The 19210-nt window shown below is 44.9% G+C and overlaps 1 protein-coding gene across 2 annotated transcripts in view; it reads left to right on the top strand.

The window, feature by feature from the left end:
* LRMDA (leucine rich melanocyte differentiation associated) overlaps positions 1 to 19210 on the top strand; it is a 1095017-nt gene that overhangs the window by 539347 nt on the left and 536460 nt on the right. For both annotated transcript variants that reach the window (XR_004324173.1, XM_032491971.1), the window contains exons 3-4: positions 3518 to 3644; positions 14436 to 14575. Coding sequence is in view for 1 of the 2 variants with exons in the window: in XM_032491971.1 (XP_032347862.1) it covers positions 3518 to 3644; positions 14436 to 14575 (267 nt within the window). In the remaining variant the exon portion in view is untranslated. The remainder of the gene's footprint in view (positions 1 to 3517; positions 3645 to 14435; positions 14576 to 19210) is intronic.

The raw sequence follows: 19210 nt of genomic DNA on the forward strand, positions 1-19210 counted from the left end.
CATTGTGATGTTTTGTCATTTTGATGTGACTTTGGAAGAGGCACTGGGACTCTCCCAGCAGCCGCAGCGGCTCCTGAGGGAGCCCAGCCAGAGCCCTGCGAACGAGAGGCAACGGAGATGGTACCTGTGGGTGAAATAATGGGCAGCTTTCCTGCTGGTGGAGCGGGAGGCAGGCAGCTCACAGTGCGCTTCGGAGGTGCTGATTAGGTTTCCAGAGCAAACCACCTGCCACAGATCGGACCGCGCGCCGGTCTCCCTGGCAGCCCTTGACATCTCTTTACCAGGCTGGGAAGACCTCTCTCCAGCTGAAGCCTTGCCCTCCCCCTCCAGCCCCTGACCAGGGCACTCATGCCTGCCTGGCCTTCCTAGCCCACTCCTCTGACAGCGGCAGCCACAGACACCCAAGCTGGTGAGTAGCCCTCCGGTGACAGTTACCCTCCTCCACCAGGGCTCTTGGGTCTGGGGTACATTTTCCTGTGCCCACACAAGGTTATAGCAGAGAAATTATGCTCCATCGTCTTTCCCCTGTAGCTACTGCAGCTGTCCCACTACACAGCACAGATCTTAAAGCCTTTTTTGCCTTGTCATTTTATTTAACAGCACATGTCTCTTTGCAGGCGTCTTGTATATAGGGGTATGAACTCAAGGATGGACACAAGTAATTTCTTTCCCCTCCTCCTTCCAAAAAACAGCAGTAGCAACAACAGCAATAACAACAAAAGTAAATTTCTTTTTAAGTAAAAAAATAGAACCATCTTTCAGTGTGTGTTTCTTGGCCTCCACATGCCAGCCAAACCCCAGAAATCCTGTCTTCTCCAGTTTTACCCTTCATTATGCTCTCTGCCTTCTGTCCCCAATCCCTCAGCTCTGAATTTAGCTGATTAAATCAAGTGCACACCACACTGATGACATGAAGACAGGGATTTATTAATTAGCAACCCCTCCACGTAACACAGTTCCCTTTTAACTGAGCAGCTAATAACATGATCTGGCAAAAAAGATCTCAAGGCAGACAGGTGACAGGGGATTGGAGCCTGAGCTTCCCAGCGGCTCTCTGAAGTTCCTCTCCTGTTTTGAGCGCTGCCCCAGGGCCCACCCTGGAGGGAAGGCATCTCTGGGGGCAAGCCTTTTAGCGGTTCCACTCTGTCCCTCTCCATGCTGTGTCATTTTGTTTGATGCCTCCCCTGAAGCACTCTTGGAAGGGAGCTTTCTTCTGCTTGCCAGTTGCCAACCATTTGCTGATTCTCATGATAAGAGTATTATATTTGCATAACGTCACTTGGGAACAATGTGTATTTGGATGCCGCCTTTGACCAGAGCCCAGCTGATGTTTGTACCCAAAGGACTTATTAGTCACCCATAAGATGCCCTGATGGGGAGGTGGCCTTGACTCCCCTTGGAGTAAACAGGGTCCAGTCCTGAAAAGCACTTTGGGATCAGCACTCATTAACCCCCACGGAGGGAGGGACTTCAGGAAAGGCTGAAGTTTCCTTGCAGAAGCCAGACTTACACTTCTCTTCCCCCTCTGCCCACCCTCTGCATCCTGAACTCCAAACCTGCACCTCAGGTCAGGGCTTCCAGAAAAAAATCAATGAATGAAAGGAGTGAAAAGAAAGAAACCATTTCTTACTAGTAACTTGTTAGTTCTTACTCACTTATTCTCCATAACATTGTGTGAGCTTGGAGGCAATATAGAAGAAGGGAGTTCAGGTGGGTTATTGAGTTGCCCGAATTCACACTGCAAGTAAGTGATGGAGCAGAGGTAGAATCCCAGGCCTTCCTGACCGCCTGTGTATAAATTGTGTTTTGTCTTCCTGAAACACAAGGAAGAGGAGGAGGAGGAAATGAAACCTGATGACCCATTGACCCCTGACCCCAGATGTATTTGGTATTGCCCCCCTGCTGTGGGGCAGGTATGGGAGCTATAGGGTTGGGTGGGGCCTGTGTGCTGGGCCCTGGGTGGGACCACCTGGAGGTTTAGGGGCAGGAATGGGGCTGCTGGTGGAGCTCTGGGCCCAAGGGCATCTGGGGATTTCACTGATTCTTCATAATGCATCTTTTGCTTCCCAAGTATTGCTTCCCTATTTTGGAGTCCTTTTGGCACGGGCCCCACAAGGAAGAGATGGATGTCTCCAGAAAGGTGTGGTGCTAAAGTTCACACTCACATCACAGGGACAAGTGCTGCACACGCAAGCAGGAGGGTCTGTAATGGACCAGCTATCAGTAAATGCATAAATAGTGCAGACAACATCTCCCCGATTGGTTACATTTTATAGAACAGCCAGGAGATCCCGAGTGAGTCCATGCTCTGGTCAACGTCGTAGCTCAGCTGTCAGCCTGTGCAAGCTCAGCACAGCTCTTGGGTCTGGCAGGTGAACGAGCTGGGAGTGTGTTTCGTGCGAGTCCCTCCACCGGGCGGCTTTCCTTAATTAACGTCTGCGTGCACCCCGGCAGACGCATGCGCACCGCTGCGCCTCACGGCTTCCAACCCCCAAAACCCCTGCGCCCCTAACGTTGAGTTAACTTTTAGCCGCTCAGCTACGTCTGTTAACAAGGCTCTTTTTCCCTTTCTGATACTTTTTTTCCCTGAGCCGGTGCTTAATTCTTTAAGATGCCTGTTTATTTACTGCCTCGACATCGAACATTGCTGCATTTGACACTTGTTTCAAAAATAAAGTGAGAAATCCACTTTCCATACATTAAAACAGTAAACTTAAAGTCAAGAGTCTTGAGGCAGAACTTCCGCCAACCGCCTCCTTACCTCACCCCCTAAACAAAAACAAATACAAAGAAACCAGGAAAGAAAAAGAAATGGCCTCTCAGACTGGAGTGATTACGTGCTTCCATGGATGCCTTGCCTTTTGGGGCTGCCACGGGGACACTAGGGAGAAGCAAATTAAGTGATTAGTAAAGAAAAGGGGAAAAGAAAAAAAAAAAAAAAAGCAGAGAGGGGATAAAAGGCAAAGGCAGTGAATGCAGAGAAAAAGGAAGCTTTCCTCTCCGTTTCCTAGGACTGTGCAGAGGAGAACCACTAAGAAATGATACTTGAAGTTATATTTATTATTGTAAGAGGGGTATGATATTTCTGGGCAGGAATGATGGATGACAACTTAAATTTGTGTCCAGGGAATGAAGGTGAACTGTGACAGAGTTATTTATCTTGGGAATGGAGGTTAGGGTCAGCCGAGGCTGGGTGCCTGAAGGCACAAGACATTGACAAATTTATCCTGCGGGCCGTATCTGAAGCCCTTTGTTTTGGATCCTGGCTACTCACTAAGTGACCCTCATCCTTCATGTTGGCAATGCGTGAAGGATGCGGTGAGTGCCAGCGGCCCCTTCTCCCCCTCCGCCCCCGCCCCGGCTCCCGCTACTAATTCTTGTCATTCACTTTGCTGACAGGCACCAAGCCCAAACTATTCCCAGTCCTGAAAGGGAAGGTTAAAATATTTATTTCGGCTCATAATGGCCTCCCTGATTTAGTGCAGGATCATTTTTCCTGTTGCCTTTGTCATTGCAGGTCACTGGAAGGACTGAGCGCGTTCGGGAGCCTGGAGGAACTCATCTTGGACAACAATCTGCTCGGGAACGACCTCGTGTTGCCAGGGTTACCCCGGCTCCATACCTTAACCCTCAACAAGAACCAAATATCCTTGGCTCTGCTGCTGCCCCCACTCCCCGCCCAGCCCCGCAGTGGTCCCCTCCCGCAGCACCCCCCCACCGCGCACCTCCCCCCCAAAATACCTGCAAAATGTCAGATGAGTTTTATGTGTCAGCTAAATTAAAGTTATGTGAAATACAGTCCGTGGGCAGACAAAGCGTTCTGTCTCTTGGCACTGGGGACACTTCAGAGTAATTTATTATAGGTCATTCATAAATGAAATGCACCATTATATCTTCCTGTTGCTCCATTTTAGTGTAGAGATCTAAGTTATGGCTGTGAAGAAATCTTTTTAATAGATAAAAATAGAGAAAGAAAATAATGTCACTGCTGTCGAGAAGGCAAAGCCGGGTTCTTTTCACTTTGGGCTTGTGTGTGAGGGCGACCTCTGGTGGGAAGTAGGGGTTAGTGCCGCTAAGCAACCTTGGCATTCACAGGGGTTTCCTGAAGGCTCTGGCGCAGACTTGGGGAACACTCCTGGCTAAAGAGAAGGGGGAAGAGGCTAAGGTGGAGGATCAGTGTGAAGCCTAGCTCTGCCCTCCGTGGTGCTGATGGTACCAGGACGATGAGAGAGGCCTAGGAGAGCCATTCTGGTCTGCGGCTTCTTAAGCCGGTGAGGCTCCAGCAGCCTGGGACGTGACTCTGCGCTCTGTAGTGAGGCTGGGAGTGGAGTCAAGGCCTCATGCAGTGTCAGGCACAGGGCGCCTCCAGACTCGAGTTGTGCATCTCGGTGCCTCCCCAGTGCCAGCTAGCTTAAGCAGGAAGTTTTGTTGGTTTTATTAACTCACACACACTAGGTGTGTCCTTCACACCTAGAATAACGTCTGGCACAGAGTCAAGGGTCAATAAATGATTGTGGGATGAAGGAATCACTATCATCAGCTGACCTTTCTGAGCACGCCTGTGGGCCAGACTCTGTGCTAGGGAACTCTAAGTGCATTGTTTTTCATTCTTACCAAACCCTTTGAGAGGGGTGTGTCTTCAGGTTTACCTAGATGAGGAAAGAGGTTAAGTACAGGCCCACCGCCAGACACTTCACAAGATGCTGGGTACAGAATTTAGTCTCCCCTGGGGCTGGATCCGGGGTTCTTACCATTTTACTGTGTTGCTTCAGAGTTGAAGTCCAATCACCTTGTTTTATTGCTGGAGCCTTTGAGACCAGGCGTGGCTTCGTCACTTGTTCATTGTCACGTGAACAGGAAAGGGATCAGGGCATCTTCTCCTAGAAGATAAAATGAAATCAAGCCAGATGCATATGTTAAAAGTAACCTATATGTTTCTGTCAGCTTTAATAATGATTTGCAAAATTGTTTATTAGCCACTGTTTATACTTCAAGTGGTAAGTTGATAGTTTCATTAATCAGTAAAATATGCTATTTGTGGTCATTATTAATTGGCATGTTCTTAGAAGAAGAAGGCCTACAGGTAAATGTCATCCTCATCATGAAATATTGATGGATTTTTTTCCTCTCTTATCCTTTGGTCAACCAAGTTTCCCAGTCATTTGAAAAATTATTATAGTCAGTGTCTTATGGCTTCCTTGGCTGTTCGAGATGATCAGTTGGATGATATTCTCAAGTAAATTAAGAATAGAAAGATGATTAGACTAGAATTTGGATGGTATGGTTTCTCCTGTGGGCCTCAGTCCTCACATCCTGTGTCCCATGACCCTGAAAGGATTAGAGTTGTTGGGCTTGGGTTCATGAGTCAGCTTGATCATGGTTAGCAGTGTAGCCATCGTCAAGTAATCGTCTAAAAACCTCTTTCCTATTTGTGTGTGTGTGACATGACAGCTTTAAGTTGCCTATTAGGAGAACTGAGCAAGAGGAATGTGTGAAAAACTTGTTTGCATGTTGGAATCAGACTATGATGATGTGAGCAAAGACGTTTTCTGCATGGCTGCAGAACCAGCTGCCTCTGCCCTGGGTATGGTCAAGAAGGCAACAGAAGAAATGGTGCAGTGAGAAGGGTTTCGTTAACAGCCCACCGACGAAGCCACAAGGACTGTACAGCAAATGCCCTGCAAACGCTAACCCCAAACTCAGCTCCTCTTCTCACTCAGCACACTTCCTGGCCTCTTCTCTGTAGCATTGACTGGTGCGTACTGAGAAATGCAAGCTCATTTTAGCACCAGCCTAAGCAAAACAGTTAAAAGAAGGGTACACCAACTGTGAGACAATGTCATTTCATGCAGGCTCAGTCTGCAGATGAATTAGTGGGTGAGATTTTTTTTTTTGATCAACCACTGATTTGTATATTAATCGATCGATGGCAAGTATTTGTTGGGTACCTGTGTGTCTAAAATAGGTAGGTGATAACATTGCTTTCTTCCATTACCACTGACAGTTGAAGAGATATTGAGTAAATATTGATGACTGGCAGATTGCCTGGTTAGCCTAATTAGGTTAGATTCTACTAAGATTCATGCTTCATGTGAATTTGCTAAATATTGTTGTCTCCCATTTTAGAGGATTCATCTTTATAACCTGGCACAGAATATGCTGAAAATGCAGTGATCCAGTCTAGATTTTATTTATCGGTTTATTTGTTGAATTTATTTAAACCAATAACAATAGCAACAACAAAAAAAACGGTTCACCGTTTCTCCTGGCCCCCACCTCCTCCCTCTTTGGGCAGCCCCGGATCTGTTCTCTCTCTCTGAGGTTGGTTTTGATGTTGTTTTTGTTTTTAGATTCCACATATAAGAGAGATCATACAGTATTCATTTTACTCTGTCTAACTCATTTCACTTAGCATAATGCCCTTGAGGCCCCTCCATGTTGTTACACATGGCAAGATTTCATTCTTTTTTTTTTTTTTTTTTTTTTTTGCTAGGGTAAATGAATGACCTTATCAGATCTTTTTTTTAAACATTTTTTATTGATTTATAATCATTTTACAATGTTGTGTCAAATTCCAGTGTTCAGCACAATTTTTCAGTCATTCATGGACATATACACACTCATTGTCACATTTTTTTCTCTGTGAGTTATCATAACATTTTGTGTATATTTCCCTGTGCTATACAGTGTAATCTTGTTTATCTATTCTACAATTTTGAAATCCCGAGATTTCATTCTTTTTAATGGATAAATAATATTCCATTGTGTGTGTGTGTGTGTGTGTGTGTGTGTGTGAGAGAGAGAGAGAGAGAGAGACAGACAGAGACAGAGACAGAGACAGTTTCTGTCTCCATCTGTCCATGGACACTTAGGTTGTTTCTATATCTTGGCTATTGTAAATAATGCTGTAGTGAACAGAGGGGTTCATGTATCTTTTCAAGTTCGTGTTTTTGTTGTCTTTGGATAAATATCTAGCAGTGGAATTGCTGGATCATATGGTAGTTCTATTTTTAGTTTTTTTGAGGAATATCTATACTATTTTCCGTAGTGGCTGCACCAGTTTACATGCTTACCAATGGTGTACAAGATTTCTTTTTTCTCCACCTCGTCGCAAATCCTTGTTATTTCCATGAAATGCCTTAGACTTGGGCTCTGTCAACTAGCTTTGCTGTGTAATAATCCACCCCCACAATTAGTGGCTTGAAAAAACAAATATTTTGTTTACAATTCTTTATGTCCGTGTTGGGGCAGGGCTTACTGGATGGTTCTTCTGCTAGTCTCGCCTTGGGTTGCTCGTGCATCTGGGGCTAGGTGACCTGAGATGGCCTTGCTTATATGTCTGGTGGTTGGTACTGGTTGTTGACTGAACTACACGTCTCCAATAGGCTAGCATGGGCCTCTCAATATGGGCGGGGTGTTGCAAGAGCAAAGCTCAATGTACAAGTGCTTTTCAAGCCCTTTTTGCATCATGGGTGCTGCTGTCTCATGGCCAAAGCAAGTCATATACCAAATGTAGAACAGATATGAGAAGGAACTGTACGAGGTATGAATACAAAGAGGCATGACTCATTCCTGTAAACATCTAATACTCAGACCTTGGTATCTTGTCTCCTTAAGATTTTACTTTGTATTTGTAATAAAGGGGGACCTAGAACTGAGTAACTATTGATCTTCTAAAAAGGTCAGTGTTAACTCTTTCTGGTAAATTAAATCTTTTAAACATATTAGGGAGCTTGCTGTCAAATGGGATTCTGCCTCAAGTTCTTTTAAGTTTTGTTTTGTTTTTAATTTTTGGCTTTTTGGCATACGTAGAATGGTTCTTCACGCCCATGCCCCACCCATTTTATCTGCCTTGCAAATCTAGAGTTTTCCGTTTTGGTTTTGCATGTAGTTAGATATGTCTATACCATGGTCTTTGCGCCTGGATCCCGGGAGCGTGGGTTATGGGCTTCTCTTGTCCTTTAGCAGGAAGCACTGTCACACAGTGGTGAAGAGCAGCAGCTCTGAAGCCACACTTCCTTGGCTTGAACCTGGGTCCACTGCCTACTGCATGGCTTGGACAGGTTATCTCATATGTGTGTGCTTTGGTTTCCTCTGCGAGTTGGGGGCAGTAATAGTACTCACCCCATAGGTTGTTGTGAGGGTTACTCTAAGAATCTCACAAATATTAAGTTACTAAGAGTAGCACAGTAAGTTCTGTGTAAGGGTTAGTGTGACTGCCATTGTTAATATCCTGGAGTAATGACCTGACCTGGTCTATGTGCACCATGCTTTAGCCAAGGCCAGAATATACATTCAGAGTGCTGCTTTGACTTTTATAATTTAATATTATCCTCATCTCATTCTATGAGTTGAGTACCATCAGTAAATAATTTTCATTTTTATGAAAAAAACTGAAAGAGTGTGAACTTTGTGGAGTCACATGAATGGTCTGTGGTGGGGCTCAGACTAGAACCCAGGTGTACTCATCGCCAGCCCCAGACTCTGAAACCCAAGGAAGGGGCTGTCACTGCACAGGAGGAGGAACTGAGATGCAGGAGTCAGCTGCTTGAGCCTGGTCCCACAAGGCCCTGCCCTCAGCTGCAGAGGGAGCTGGAGGGGCATTCCAGAGCCCAAACCACGCATCTGGCAAATTTCTTCTCAGTTCACCAGTGCCTCCCTTCCCAGCTGCACACGTCCTCCTTGACTTCTTTGCCCTTTGTTGCATTTCTGTTCAGCCCTCAGCTTTGGTGTCCTGTGCTGGTCTCCCATCTGTCTCCTCATCTCCTGGTTCAGAGATGATGATCTCTCTCTCCTTCCTCTGGTTCATTTAGACTGGCCCCATAGTCACTGGCCATGGAATTGACCTCTTCATTCTCACCCACTCTCACCCATGAGCATGTACAGTCCCAGCTACATCGTGTCTGAATCCCCAATCCCAAATAAGGGAACAACAGACATGTCAGGAAAATGGAGATATTTAACCTTTGCACAATCAAATGATTCACCCCTGCTTTCCTTGTGGAGGTGGGTGCAGGGAAGGTTATGATAAGCTGACTGCATTTTAAATCATACTTCATTTCTTCATCTTTTTCTTTCCCTTTTTACTTCAGCACATGTATTAAGAGACAGTATGAATTGTAGTGCCAAAAGGAGGAAAGAATAGTGCTACATGTTACACAGCTGGGCAGAGGGAAGGGGACCAGTGCATGGAGTCAGAAGGCAGCACTGGAGCTTCCATAACAATTTACTGTGTCATCTTGTGGAAGTCTCTGTACCTTGGCAGAGGCTTCATTTTCTTTATCTGTAAATTGGGTATTATACATCTGGGAGTATTGTTGACAGATCGTCATGGCATTTTATGTGTGTGTGTGTGTGTGTGTGTGTGTGTATGAATGAAATCACTTTGTTAACACCGAAAACTTTACAACTTCTTTGTGGGTTTTACTGTTAGCCAAGGCTTCAGTGCCTTAAAGGAATAAGCTCAAATTGAAATACCTAAAGTACAGAGCCCAGTGGGAAGACAGCATCTTATGATCTCCCACAAAAGCAATAATAAGACTCCTCATTTTTCAGTGTTTTGAATATTCTTTGTGTTAGGAAATTACGAGTCCTATGACCCCAGAAACATCAGTTCTTAGGACCTAGGTTTGTGACTGTATGACCTTTGAACCCAGTTTCCTTCACTGTTATCTGGATGTGAAAATATTTCTAATACGTGCATGTGTGAATCAAATACATGATGTAGACTGTTTAGTGTTCAAAAATCTTATAGTAGGATAAGCTCTGGTAGGAATACTTCCAATGGTCATAGATGCTGCCCTTTGACCTGGAGCTGAGCCCAGAGGGAGGCACGTGCCCATTCTCACCTGGGAAGCAGCTTCGGACCTGTGCAGCTGGACGTGACACCATGAGACTCCCTTCCTCCTTTGGGCTCCAGACTTCAGGGCACAATGCGGCTTTGATCATGGGCTCTCTGCAGAAAATCTCCCTTGGCACACCTAGCCTTGACAGCTGGGCTTCTCGATGGCAACTTTCTGTAGACAACACTGAAAAAAATCTGAATGACATGCGCTGCAGAAGCCTTGAGGAGGGAAACCAGGTGTGTGCGGAGAATCCAGCTGGAGAGAGCTGAAACTGTGCCAGGTAGCTTCACATTTTAAAAAGGGGGAAAAAAATAAAACCACCCTTAGGAGAATCTAGGAAAGTGTCCCCACCGAGGAGGTCTTGGTTGGCCAGGGACACCACGTTCCCTCCCCTGATTGCCTCTGGTTAACTTCTAGGCAACTTGACAAAAAGAAGTGTGACAAGCTCTGTCTCAGAGCTCGCAATCAGACCAGACAGGGCTGTGCTCATCCTCGCCGACCTAGGAGACCAAGAAACCAATTAAGGCTTGTTCTTGCGTTTCATCCTCTGGTAGTGGCATCAACATGATGACGACACTCTGGTCAGAGTTTCCATGGAGTAGGTGCTCGTGATTCCTGGCTGGTGTGGATTTGTGGGGACCACCTGGCTCAGCCCAGGTGATCATTTATTGGCAGTTGGAAGACTTAGGAAGAAGGACTCTCTTCTACAGAACATATCCTAAAGAAGGCAGGCTGAGGGGCTCCAACAGATTTGCCATTTCTTGGATTCATTGGCACAGGATGGTGGAAGCTTCTTAAAGCCTGCAGACATTTTGCTCAAGAAATCCCCGTGATCAAGACATAAGAATGAGTCTACATCTCCACAGCCTCCTGCTCAGGGGAAGATCTAGGTTGTGTGGAGTGTGAAACTTACATGATGTGAGGTGACCCTCTTGTTGGCAAAGACTATACAATTACAAATACAAAATTAGTGTGAGAATGAATGTATCTTTGGAATAAAAAATATATCAGAGGCAATTAAAAGTTCTTAAAACTGCCAAATGCTACACATTAAAATATTTAGAAAAGGAACAGTCTCTTTTATACTAAACATGTCTGTTTAAACACTTTTTTCTCACTTCTCTAATGCAAGTTCACTTATAACCTCATTACGTAATTAAATTTTGTAATATTTTCTGTAGAGAGAATGGGTAATTCCATCTAATTGAAAACTGATTTTTATGTTTAATATTTAGGGTTGTTTCTTTCAGTTTCACCACTTATTATTGGTAATTTCACCACTAAATTATTGGTGAAAATTTTAGAGTTACTAAATTTGTAAAGAAATTCTTACATACTTCTTTCATACATGAGCTAAAAGATTTCAGGATATTTCAAGTTAGCTGGGTTTGTGTGCGTGTGTGTACACACTCAGCAACTTAATCTTAAATATTCTCTGAATTGGTAAGCTCCTTAACTTTTTTATCATAAGTTTTATGTTGGCCCCTGCGTGTTTGTGTCAGCATGGTAGGTGGTAAGAATATCACTGGAAGCCATTCCTATCGATACTGTTGTAGTAACCAGACCCAGAAGTCACTGTAGACCACAGACATGGACCCCACCGCACCCTAATTCAATGCCACTCCTTCACAAGTTTCTCTTAGACAGGTCCCCAGAATTCCCACGGCCACTGCAGCACCACCCAACTCAAGGAGAAATGTGACAGAAGAAGTCCTACTGGAGAAAGACGGTGATTTTAACTGATGGCGGTTTAAATAACCTACTTTTGCAGGCTTTACAAAAATATGTGACCCTGTGAGTATAACCACGGCCTTTCCAGGGCTCTAGAAGGGACCCATCTAAGCAAGCAGCCCTCCCTCACAAGCTTTATTGGCTCTGTGATACATTTGCACGTGAAGATTTACTCAATTTGAACCAGGCCTGCTTCCCTGGATGGTAGAATGCTAGGCTGCCCGTCACTGGTCACCAAATGTTGAGGAATGACGGGGAGTTCAAGCCAACTCTATTGCCCAGTGTTTCCTAATTTGAGAATCTTACTGGTTTTGAATTCCATTCCTTCACATTCTCACCTTGGGGTGGTAGATGAAGAAAAGACAAAGGCTGAAGGAGACTTGGCTTGGATTCTGCCATCCGTAGTAGAAAGGGCTTCCCCTAGGTTCTCTAGGGCCAGTGTCCACATAAATAATTTGAATCACCTCATATCAATACATCAGCACCATTTTGGCAGCCTACTATCTTGCAGTCTCACAAAAGAAATAACTGCACTGACCAGCAGGAGGGAGTAGCTTGTCTGGCTGCCCCCACCTAGAACTCAGATCTGGCTTGAGGCTTCCAGACAACCCGATGGCTGTGAGTCCTGGTGTTCTTTGGAGCATCCAGCGGGTCCCATGTGTGGGATGGAGGATTGGAGAAAACCGTGAAGAAGAGAAACCAGGTCAGGGCATGGGGAAGCCTACTTGAATGACACTGTTGGCCCCGCGCCAGTCCTGGGTACCGGTTTGTGATTTAAAATTTTTTGTGGAAGGCACTCCAAAGCACAGGGGTCCCCGAGGAGCCTCTACCCGAGTTGAAAGGCAGGACTGACAGAGTACTGGCAATATTCTTTTTTTTTTTTTTTAATGTAGAAAGACAGAAACTGCTAGAAAAACCAAGTTTTCCCTGAAATTGTTCACTGTCATTTTAATTGGTTTTCTTTAAATGATTTTCTTAAAGACTATGGTGACTGAACTTTAAAAAGTAGTAAATGTGTTTTGTCTTCAGTGATGAAATACATAGATGTTTTGACTCCTGGCCGCTCATCTGCCGTACTTCAAGCTTCGCTCCTTGGTGGGACCTGGTCTCTAGTCTTCACCCCGTGACCCCATTCCCATCACCCTCCTTCTGGTGGCCCTTGTGGTCATTCCTGGATGTTACTTGTTAAAGATGGGAAGGACTGATAACTTTGATGTCCATTGTTCTGTCTTTGTTTAGGAAGTGGGGATGATGTTGGCAAATTGAATCCCCCTCTGGGTGAGTGTGCTCGAACCCTTTTTTACTAGTTTTTCCCTCCTTTGCTTCTGCTCTTCCTTGTGTCTTCTGGGTCTTGCTCCTCCTGGAATACAGTGCTTCTTCTTGCATATGGTGGTGACAGAGTGTGTGTATGAACAGTGAGAGAAGGAACTGAGTTTGGAGAATATAAGTTTGAAGGGAGACATGAGCTTCAACCACCTGAAAGGTCGTCACGTGGAAGAGATGAGAGGCTTATTCTTTGTGACCCCAAGTAGCTAAATTGGGTCAGTGGGTGGGAATTCAAGGAAAATTCAATTTCTGGGGAAAGAAAAACTGTCTCTTAGGGTTGTCAGAGATAGAACGAGCTACCTTGTGGTGACTCTTTGGAAGATGTGTTTGGGACTAGATTCAGTCATTGGTTGGAATTGGAGTTCAGCTGAGAAGCTGAATGTGAGAAAACTGAGGAAACATCCCAGGGTTAGATAGCACCCTCACAGCATGAGGAAAGCCCTTTTATTTATTTCATGAGGCCGTCTGGACCTCACTCAGTTGTATCCGAGTCTTTGACTCTTGCTTGCTGTAGCCGCCCTTGTGTGTCTGTATACTCTGCCGTCATTCCCTGGCCAGGAGCCTGCTCTGTCTGCTGATCCTGGCTAACTCCTCTCACTGATGGGCTCCTGGTAGTTGTGGACTCTGTTCACAGACTGTCGATGAGCTTGCCTGGGGCTCCACTCATCTGTGTGTGGCCCAAGCCAGGAGCCATGCGTGGACTAGTCCTCTGAACCTGTGACTCTTGCCTTCTGTGGTTTGGAGGTCTCAGCATTTATCTTGACCGAAGACTGGGTCCCACAGAGGGGATGGATCATGGAGTGATCTCAACACCAGGCCTTACTTTTTCTCTTTCATTCTCTCCTCTGTAGAATATTTGATTCATAGCAGATTCTCAGGAAATGCATTTTGACCTGCCTAGCTTCACTAAACCCATCCTAACTTACCCCGTTTGTCTTCTCCACCTAGCTTTGTTCTCCATTCACCCAGTGCAGAGTATTACTCCCACCAGCGAGGCCATTGGGCAGTGCTTAGCTTCACCGCAGCCTTTCAGATCATAGGGGATGCCAGTCCCTGTTGGCATCCATGCCATTCCCATGTCTTAATGATAAATTACCCCTTAGAGGAGAAAGAATATATTTCTGATGAGGCCTTTGGAAGTAATTTCTTGCTTTGATTACTAGAAAAAATAGTTTTATGGATTTGCCTATTGTAAAATATTTTACTACGTGGCATCTACCCTTCATTTAAAACAAAAATAGAACTGTATAGGAAAGAAATAAACAGTAAGAAACAATTAAGTTCATTCAATCTCTTAAGTGATCTAGACTTAACCTCACCTGCCCATAGGAAAAGCTGGGTTGGGTCCCCAGGAGTAGGGATGAAAAGCCAGCCATGTGACACGCCCACAGCAAGTTGATTTGAACCCTCACCCAGATCATCTCATGGGAGCAGACTGGACTCATCAGCCGCTCAGCTGTGCCTGTCAGTTACAGTCTGTGCTTCTTGCTAAGCCTTTTGTCTTTCGAGACCAAGATCCTTAACCTTTGTCACATCACTGACTTGGAGTGTCTGCTTGATCACCTGGCAGAAGTGACGCCAGCTCTGGAGTACCTCAGCCTGCTGGGGAATGTGGCATGTCCCAACGAGCTGGTCAGCCTGGAGAAGGATGAGGAAGACTACAAGAGGTACAGGTGAGTGCCGAGGGGTCGAGGATGGTGTGAGAGGGGGAAACGGCATCTTTGGGGATGTAGTGTTATCTTCTGGGGTACACAGGGGTGTTGCGCAAGTACCAGCGGCCTCCTCGTGATGATGTTAAACTTTCCCCCTTGGGTGCCCTACAGCCATTGTCTCCTCTCATTGAAGGTAATGGAAGCCAAGAAACACGGAAAGATGTTGAGTGGCCTCCGTCAGGGGTTGACAAACTTTTTGGTAAAGGGCAAAATAATAGTTTGTGTTTTGAAAGTCATATATTCTCCTCCACAGCTATTCAACTCTTTTGTTCTAGTGCAGAAGTAGCCATGAACAATTTGTGAATGAATAGGCAAAGCTGTGTTCCAATAAAACTTTGCTTACAAAAATACAGGGCAGGCCAGATTGGACCCGTGGGCTCTGTTTTGCTGGCCCTTGCTCTGTGCTGTAAGATCTTCCTGTTTGCTTCAGAGTTACTATTTGGAGCAAAAGTACTTCCAGTGAAAGTTTAGGAAGCTTATGTACAGTCCCCAGAGGAAGTCCTATAAGGCCCATGACTTTGTTCCATAAAGCTTTGCCTCGGTATTCACCAACCGTGTGCTTTGACGGACTCCAAGTAGAAATAAATGCTTTCCTTTATTCTTCCTCCTTCTTAACCATCTGCTTTGAAATACGTGATCCACACTCACCTCTCCTTAGGGAGTCTTCTTGATCTTACCCATTTTACTAAACTCATTTTGTTTTCCTTCTTCACTTTGAATTCTGTACGCTCTCATTTGTGATTGTTGTTTTTTAAATGTTTTTAGTGATCATTTCCTCTCTATTATGATCTAAGCTCTCATGAACACTCCCCCCTGAATCAATGTGGGAGGGAGGGAGGAAGGAAATAAAAGGCAGGTGGGGCTACTAGAAATAAGTTTGGCAGAATTTGGGAGAGAGGAACTGGGTCTCTTGGGGCTCAGATTTTTCAATCTGTAGTGACCCACAAAGAGATGTAGTTGGCGGCATACATTTTGTATAAAGGCAAAGCCATAAGAAATAATGAAGGCTATTATTGAAAATTATATATTAAAAAATAAATATATACACATGCATAGGTACACACATACATGTTAGTAAGGGTCCAGCAGAAATTCAGTTGTATTTCTTTATTGGGAAGAATTTTGTACCTTTAACCTCATTTTCTAGTTTCTCCGTTAGTTTTGTAGCAGTCCTAGACTATTTTTAAGCCGTCTTAGAGTAAAGTTCCTCCCCTACTTTAAAAGAAATGTGTTAAGTCTTTTTTCCTCATGAAGATTTGTATTTGGGGTGTGATACTGTCGATTTGAATGTGAGTTCTGTTAGGAGAAATATGGCTAATATCCAGCAAGTGAATAGTTAAAATTTCTAAATCAACCTGTTAGGTTGAGCACTTGGAACTTAATTGTCTTCTTTTACACTTTTATCAACTTTGACACATTTGACAGCTTGATTTTAGTTATGAAGGGGTTGCTTAAAACATATTTTATCTTCCCACAGCAACTTATTTATAAGATATGTCTTGGAAAGGTCAAGGGGGTTCAAGAGGGTTCTCTCAGTTAACATTTTTAGTAAACCAAGCATTTTGGGGGAAATCCTCATTTGTTTTCTGACACTTTTCTTTAGTTTTCTGGTTTTAATTCTGTAAAATCGCCCAATGAATTTTATATGCATACGTATGTGTGCATGTGTGTATATGTCTATGTATGTATGCACACAGTCACCCACATGTTTGTTCATTCATTCGCTCATTCATGAAGCTATATGTGTGAGTCAAACTGAAGGTACATTTTTTGTTGCTGTTGTTTTGTAATGAAAGAAGTAGAGCCAGGAAAGTCTCCAACTCCACCTTATTCTGTTCGGTCTCAGAGAGAAGACTTGTAAGGTTGTAAAAGGACAAGAAAAGCCAGCAGTAATTTTTGGTATTGTAACTAGTTTGCAAAATACCAGTTTTGCAAAACTGCAGTGATACTAAGACCCACGATGTAAAGGGTCAGATGTAGGGTTCAGCTTTGTCAGTGGGAACTTTAACATGGGGAGGACACTTTAGATCAATGACCCTTAACCAAGGCTGTATTTCTGAATCATCCAAGGCATTTTGATTCATTTAGTGACAAATGCAACAAAATAGTCAAAATTTGACATTGGTGCTAGGTTAAGAACTATTGGACTAAGGGGTATTTACAGTCCCTGTTGGCTCCAGCACTCTGAGATGCTCCCCACCTAAGTAGTTAGAGTTCTGCTTTTAGCACCTCAGCCACTTTAAATATTCCATCTTGTATATTTCTCTCACTACTTCATATATGTCGACATCCAGAGAGTGGCTTCCAGCAGGTCAGGGCTGAATTTTTGTGCCCTTTGTAGCCTTATCAATACCTGAAGCAGTGCTGGCCATAGGGGAAAGGTTTGGTAACTGTTCCCTGTAGCTGGCTTGAAATTACCCTTCCCTCTGAAGAGCTGAGTACTTAAAGAGGGATGCAGGGCCCTTTGGACGCCTCAGATGCTCACTGTCCATTTGGAATTAGGTCCACTTGGATGTCAACAAAGACACCTAACAGGCAAAGAACTGTCTTTCAGACTCCACCCAAGTGTTGGTTGTTGGGTCACGATTCTCTTAGGGAAGCCTTGATTCTGGAAGAGTGGGCTATCTCATGGGCTGACCTGGGTACCCTCCAAGCAGATCCTCCCTACTCCAGGTCTGTTGCCCTGGAAACCATGGAGGGATGGGGCTGGGCAGGCTGCATGCTAGGGTACATATGGCAAGGTCACCATGAGGAGCTGGATTCTAGAGGCTGCACACAGCCGAAATCACATCTAGTCACAGTTACCTTAGAAAACCCCCAGGTCAGCTGCAACAATAGCAAGATGCTCATTCTCTGAGAGAGACAGGGGCTAAGAACAGTGGGAGGGACGTTACATCTGCGCCCACCCAGTTACGCATTGACTGCACGGCTTCTGCTGGTTGAGTGGAATGGTAAGCCTCTTCTCTTTCTATTCTAAATTTTTTATTCATTTTACTTATTTTTTATTTCTGGTTGAACAGGCACTCTCACCCTTGCACGGGGATCAGATGCATGTGTGCAGGCTGCATTCTGTTCTATGATCTGTAAGCAGCTCTTCTTTGTTCATCCCGGAGTTTGGGCTTCATCTGCCCCTGAAAAATTTTAGAGTTTGACAGTAAGACTTTTGAGGCCTGTGTTGCTGTGGCATTTATGTTTCTACAAAGCAATAAGGCCACTTCTTTTTTCCCCTTTTGGTAAAATATTTTCCTGGCCCTTCATCCACAAAGCATGGGGCCTGCCTTCCTTCTAGCTGTTACCCAGAGCCTAATAGTAGGGCCTCTATGTAAATTTATGTGACATTTTTCACTAGAAAATTGCTTAAAAAATGAATGCTGTTTCTGCAGTTTACTCTTTTTCACTTTAAGTACATTTTCTGACAATATGTCTTCTATTAATCATTTAAGCAATAGTAGGAGCCTTAAAGGAGTGTATTCAGAAGCAAGAACCCATGGTTCATTTAGTGCTGTCTAAAAAAATTTCTTATTGATTGGCATCCTCTGTGGTTATGTGATGTAATATTTATAATATGTCACCCAGCCATACATCAAAACAAGTATGTCTGTTGTTTCATTTCCATGAGAGATGTTGATTTCAGAGAGGTCAGCCCAGTTTTAGGTCACATTGTGGCCAAACCACTGGACCAGAAATGGGAAGTGACGAGATTTATGGGGCTGCTGGAAATGGCTCCTCAGAAGCTTCAGTGAGTCTTTCCTCCCCTCCCCCCACATCACCGTTTTCCTTCCTCACTTACCCCCTGTGCGCCCAGTTGGATTTTCTTGGCACACATCCCCACCATAAAATGGGCTCATTAAATCTGTATATAAGCATGAACATACTACCAAGTTGTGAGCAGTGCCCAGGTCCTGCTGGGGCAGAAGCAAAACCGAGCCTGGAGTTTCTCTCCACCATTCATCATAGTTCATGGCTGAAAGACGTCCATGGCCATGTTATTGCAGGAGCTTAAACCTGCCCATGCTTTGCTGGGTGTGCACAGTGTGCCGCTATTTTGGAATGAATGTTGAATGGAGGTGCATGTGATCAGCAGCAGCCTTCAGGACCGGGGCAGGGAGAGAGCAGGATGGCAGAGCTGAGCTTGGGGGACCAGCATCGTGCTGAGGATCCACTTGGGGCCACCTGTGGACTTCACCACTGGCCAAACAGTGAATCAAGTAGGGGGAGCTCAGGTGCCCAGAATGGTCTGCTCCTTGCCTTCCTCTGCAGTTCTCTTCTTTCCTCATCCTGCAGGAGAGACAGAAGAGCGAAGGTCAACAGGGCCCAACTGCTGGACCTCAGGTGTCAAATAACCGAGTTGGTCTCCTGCCAGCAAATCCTTTGTCATTTATTCTCTCTTGCCCCTCCATTCGCTGGTTGGCCTCTCCTGCCTCCCTCCTCCTCAGTAGGCCCCTCTGTATTCCTTACAACTTTAAATTACTTAAAACGTGGCTCCCTTTCTTTGTTTCCTTGCAGGGGGCAGCCGTGGGCCTGCCCAGTGTCCGCAGCACTCATCCAAGGGGCAGGAGGGAGGGCTAGCACCATTTCCCAGCCCTAGAGGGGGAG

Source organism: Camelus ferus, chromosome 11 (genome assembly GCF_009834535.1).
Source record: "Camelus ferus isolate YT-003-E chromosome 11, BCGSAC_Cfer_1.0, whole genome shotgun sequence".
NCBI classification, from domain to species: Eukaryota; Metazoa; Chordata; class Mammalia; order Artiodactyla; family Camelidae; genus Camelus; species Camelus ferus.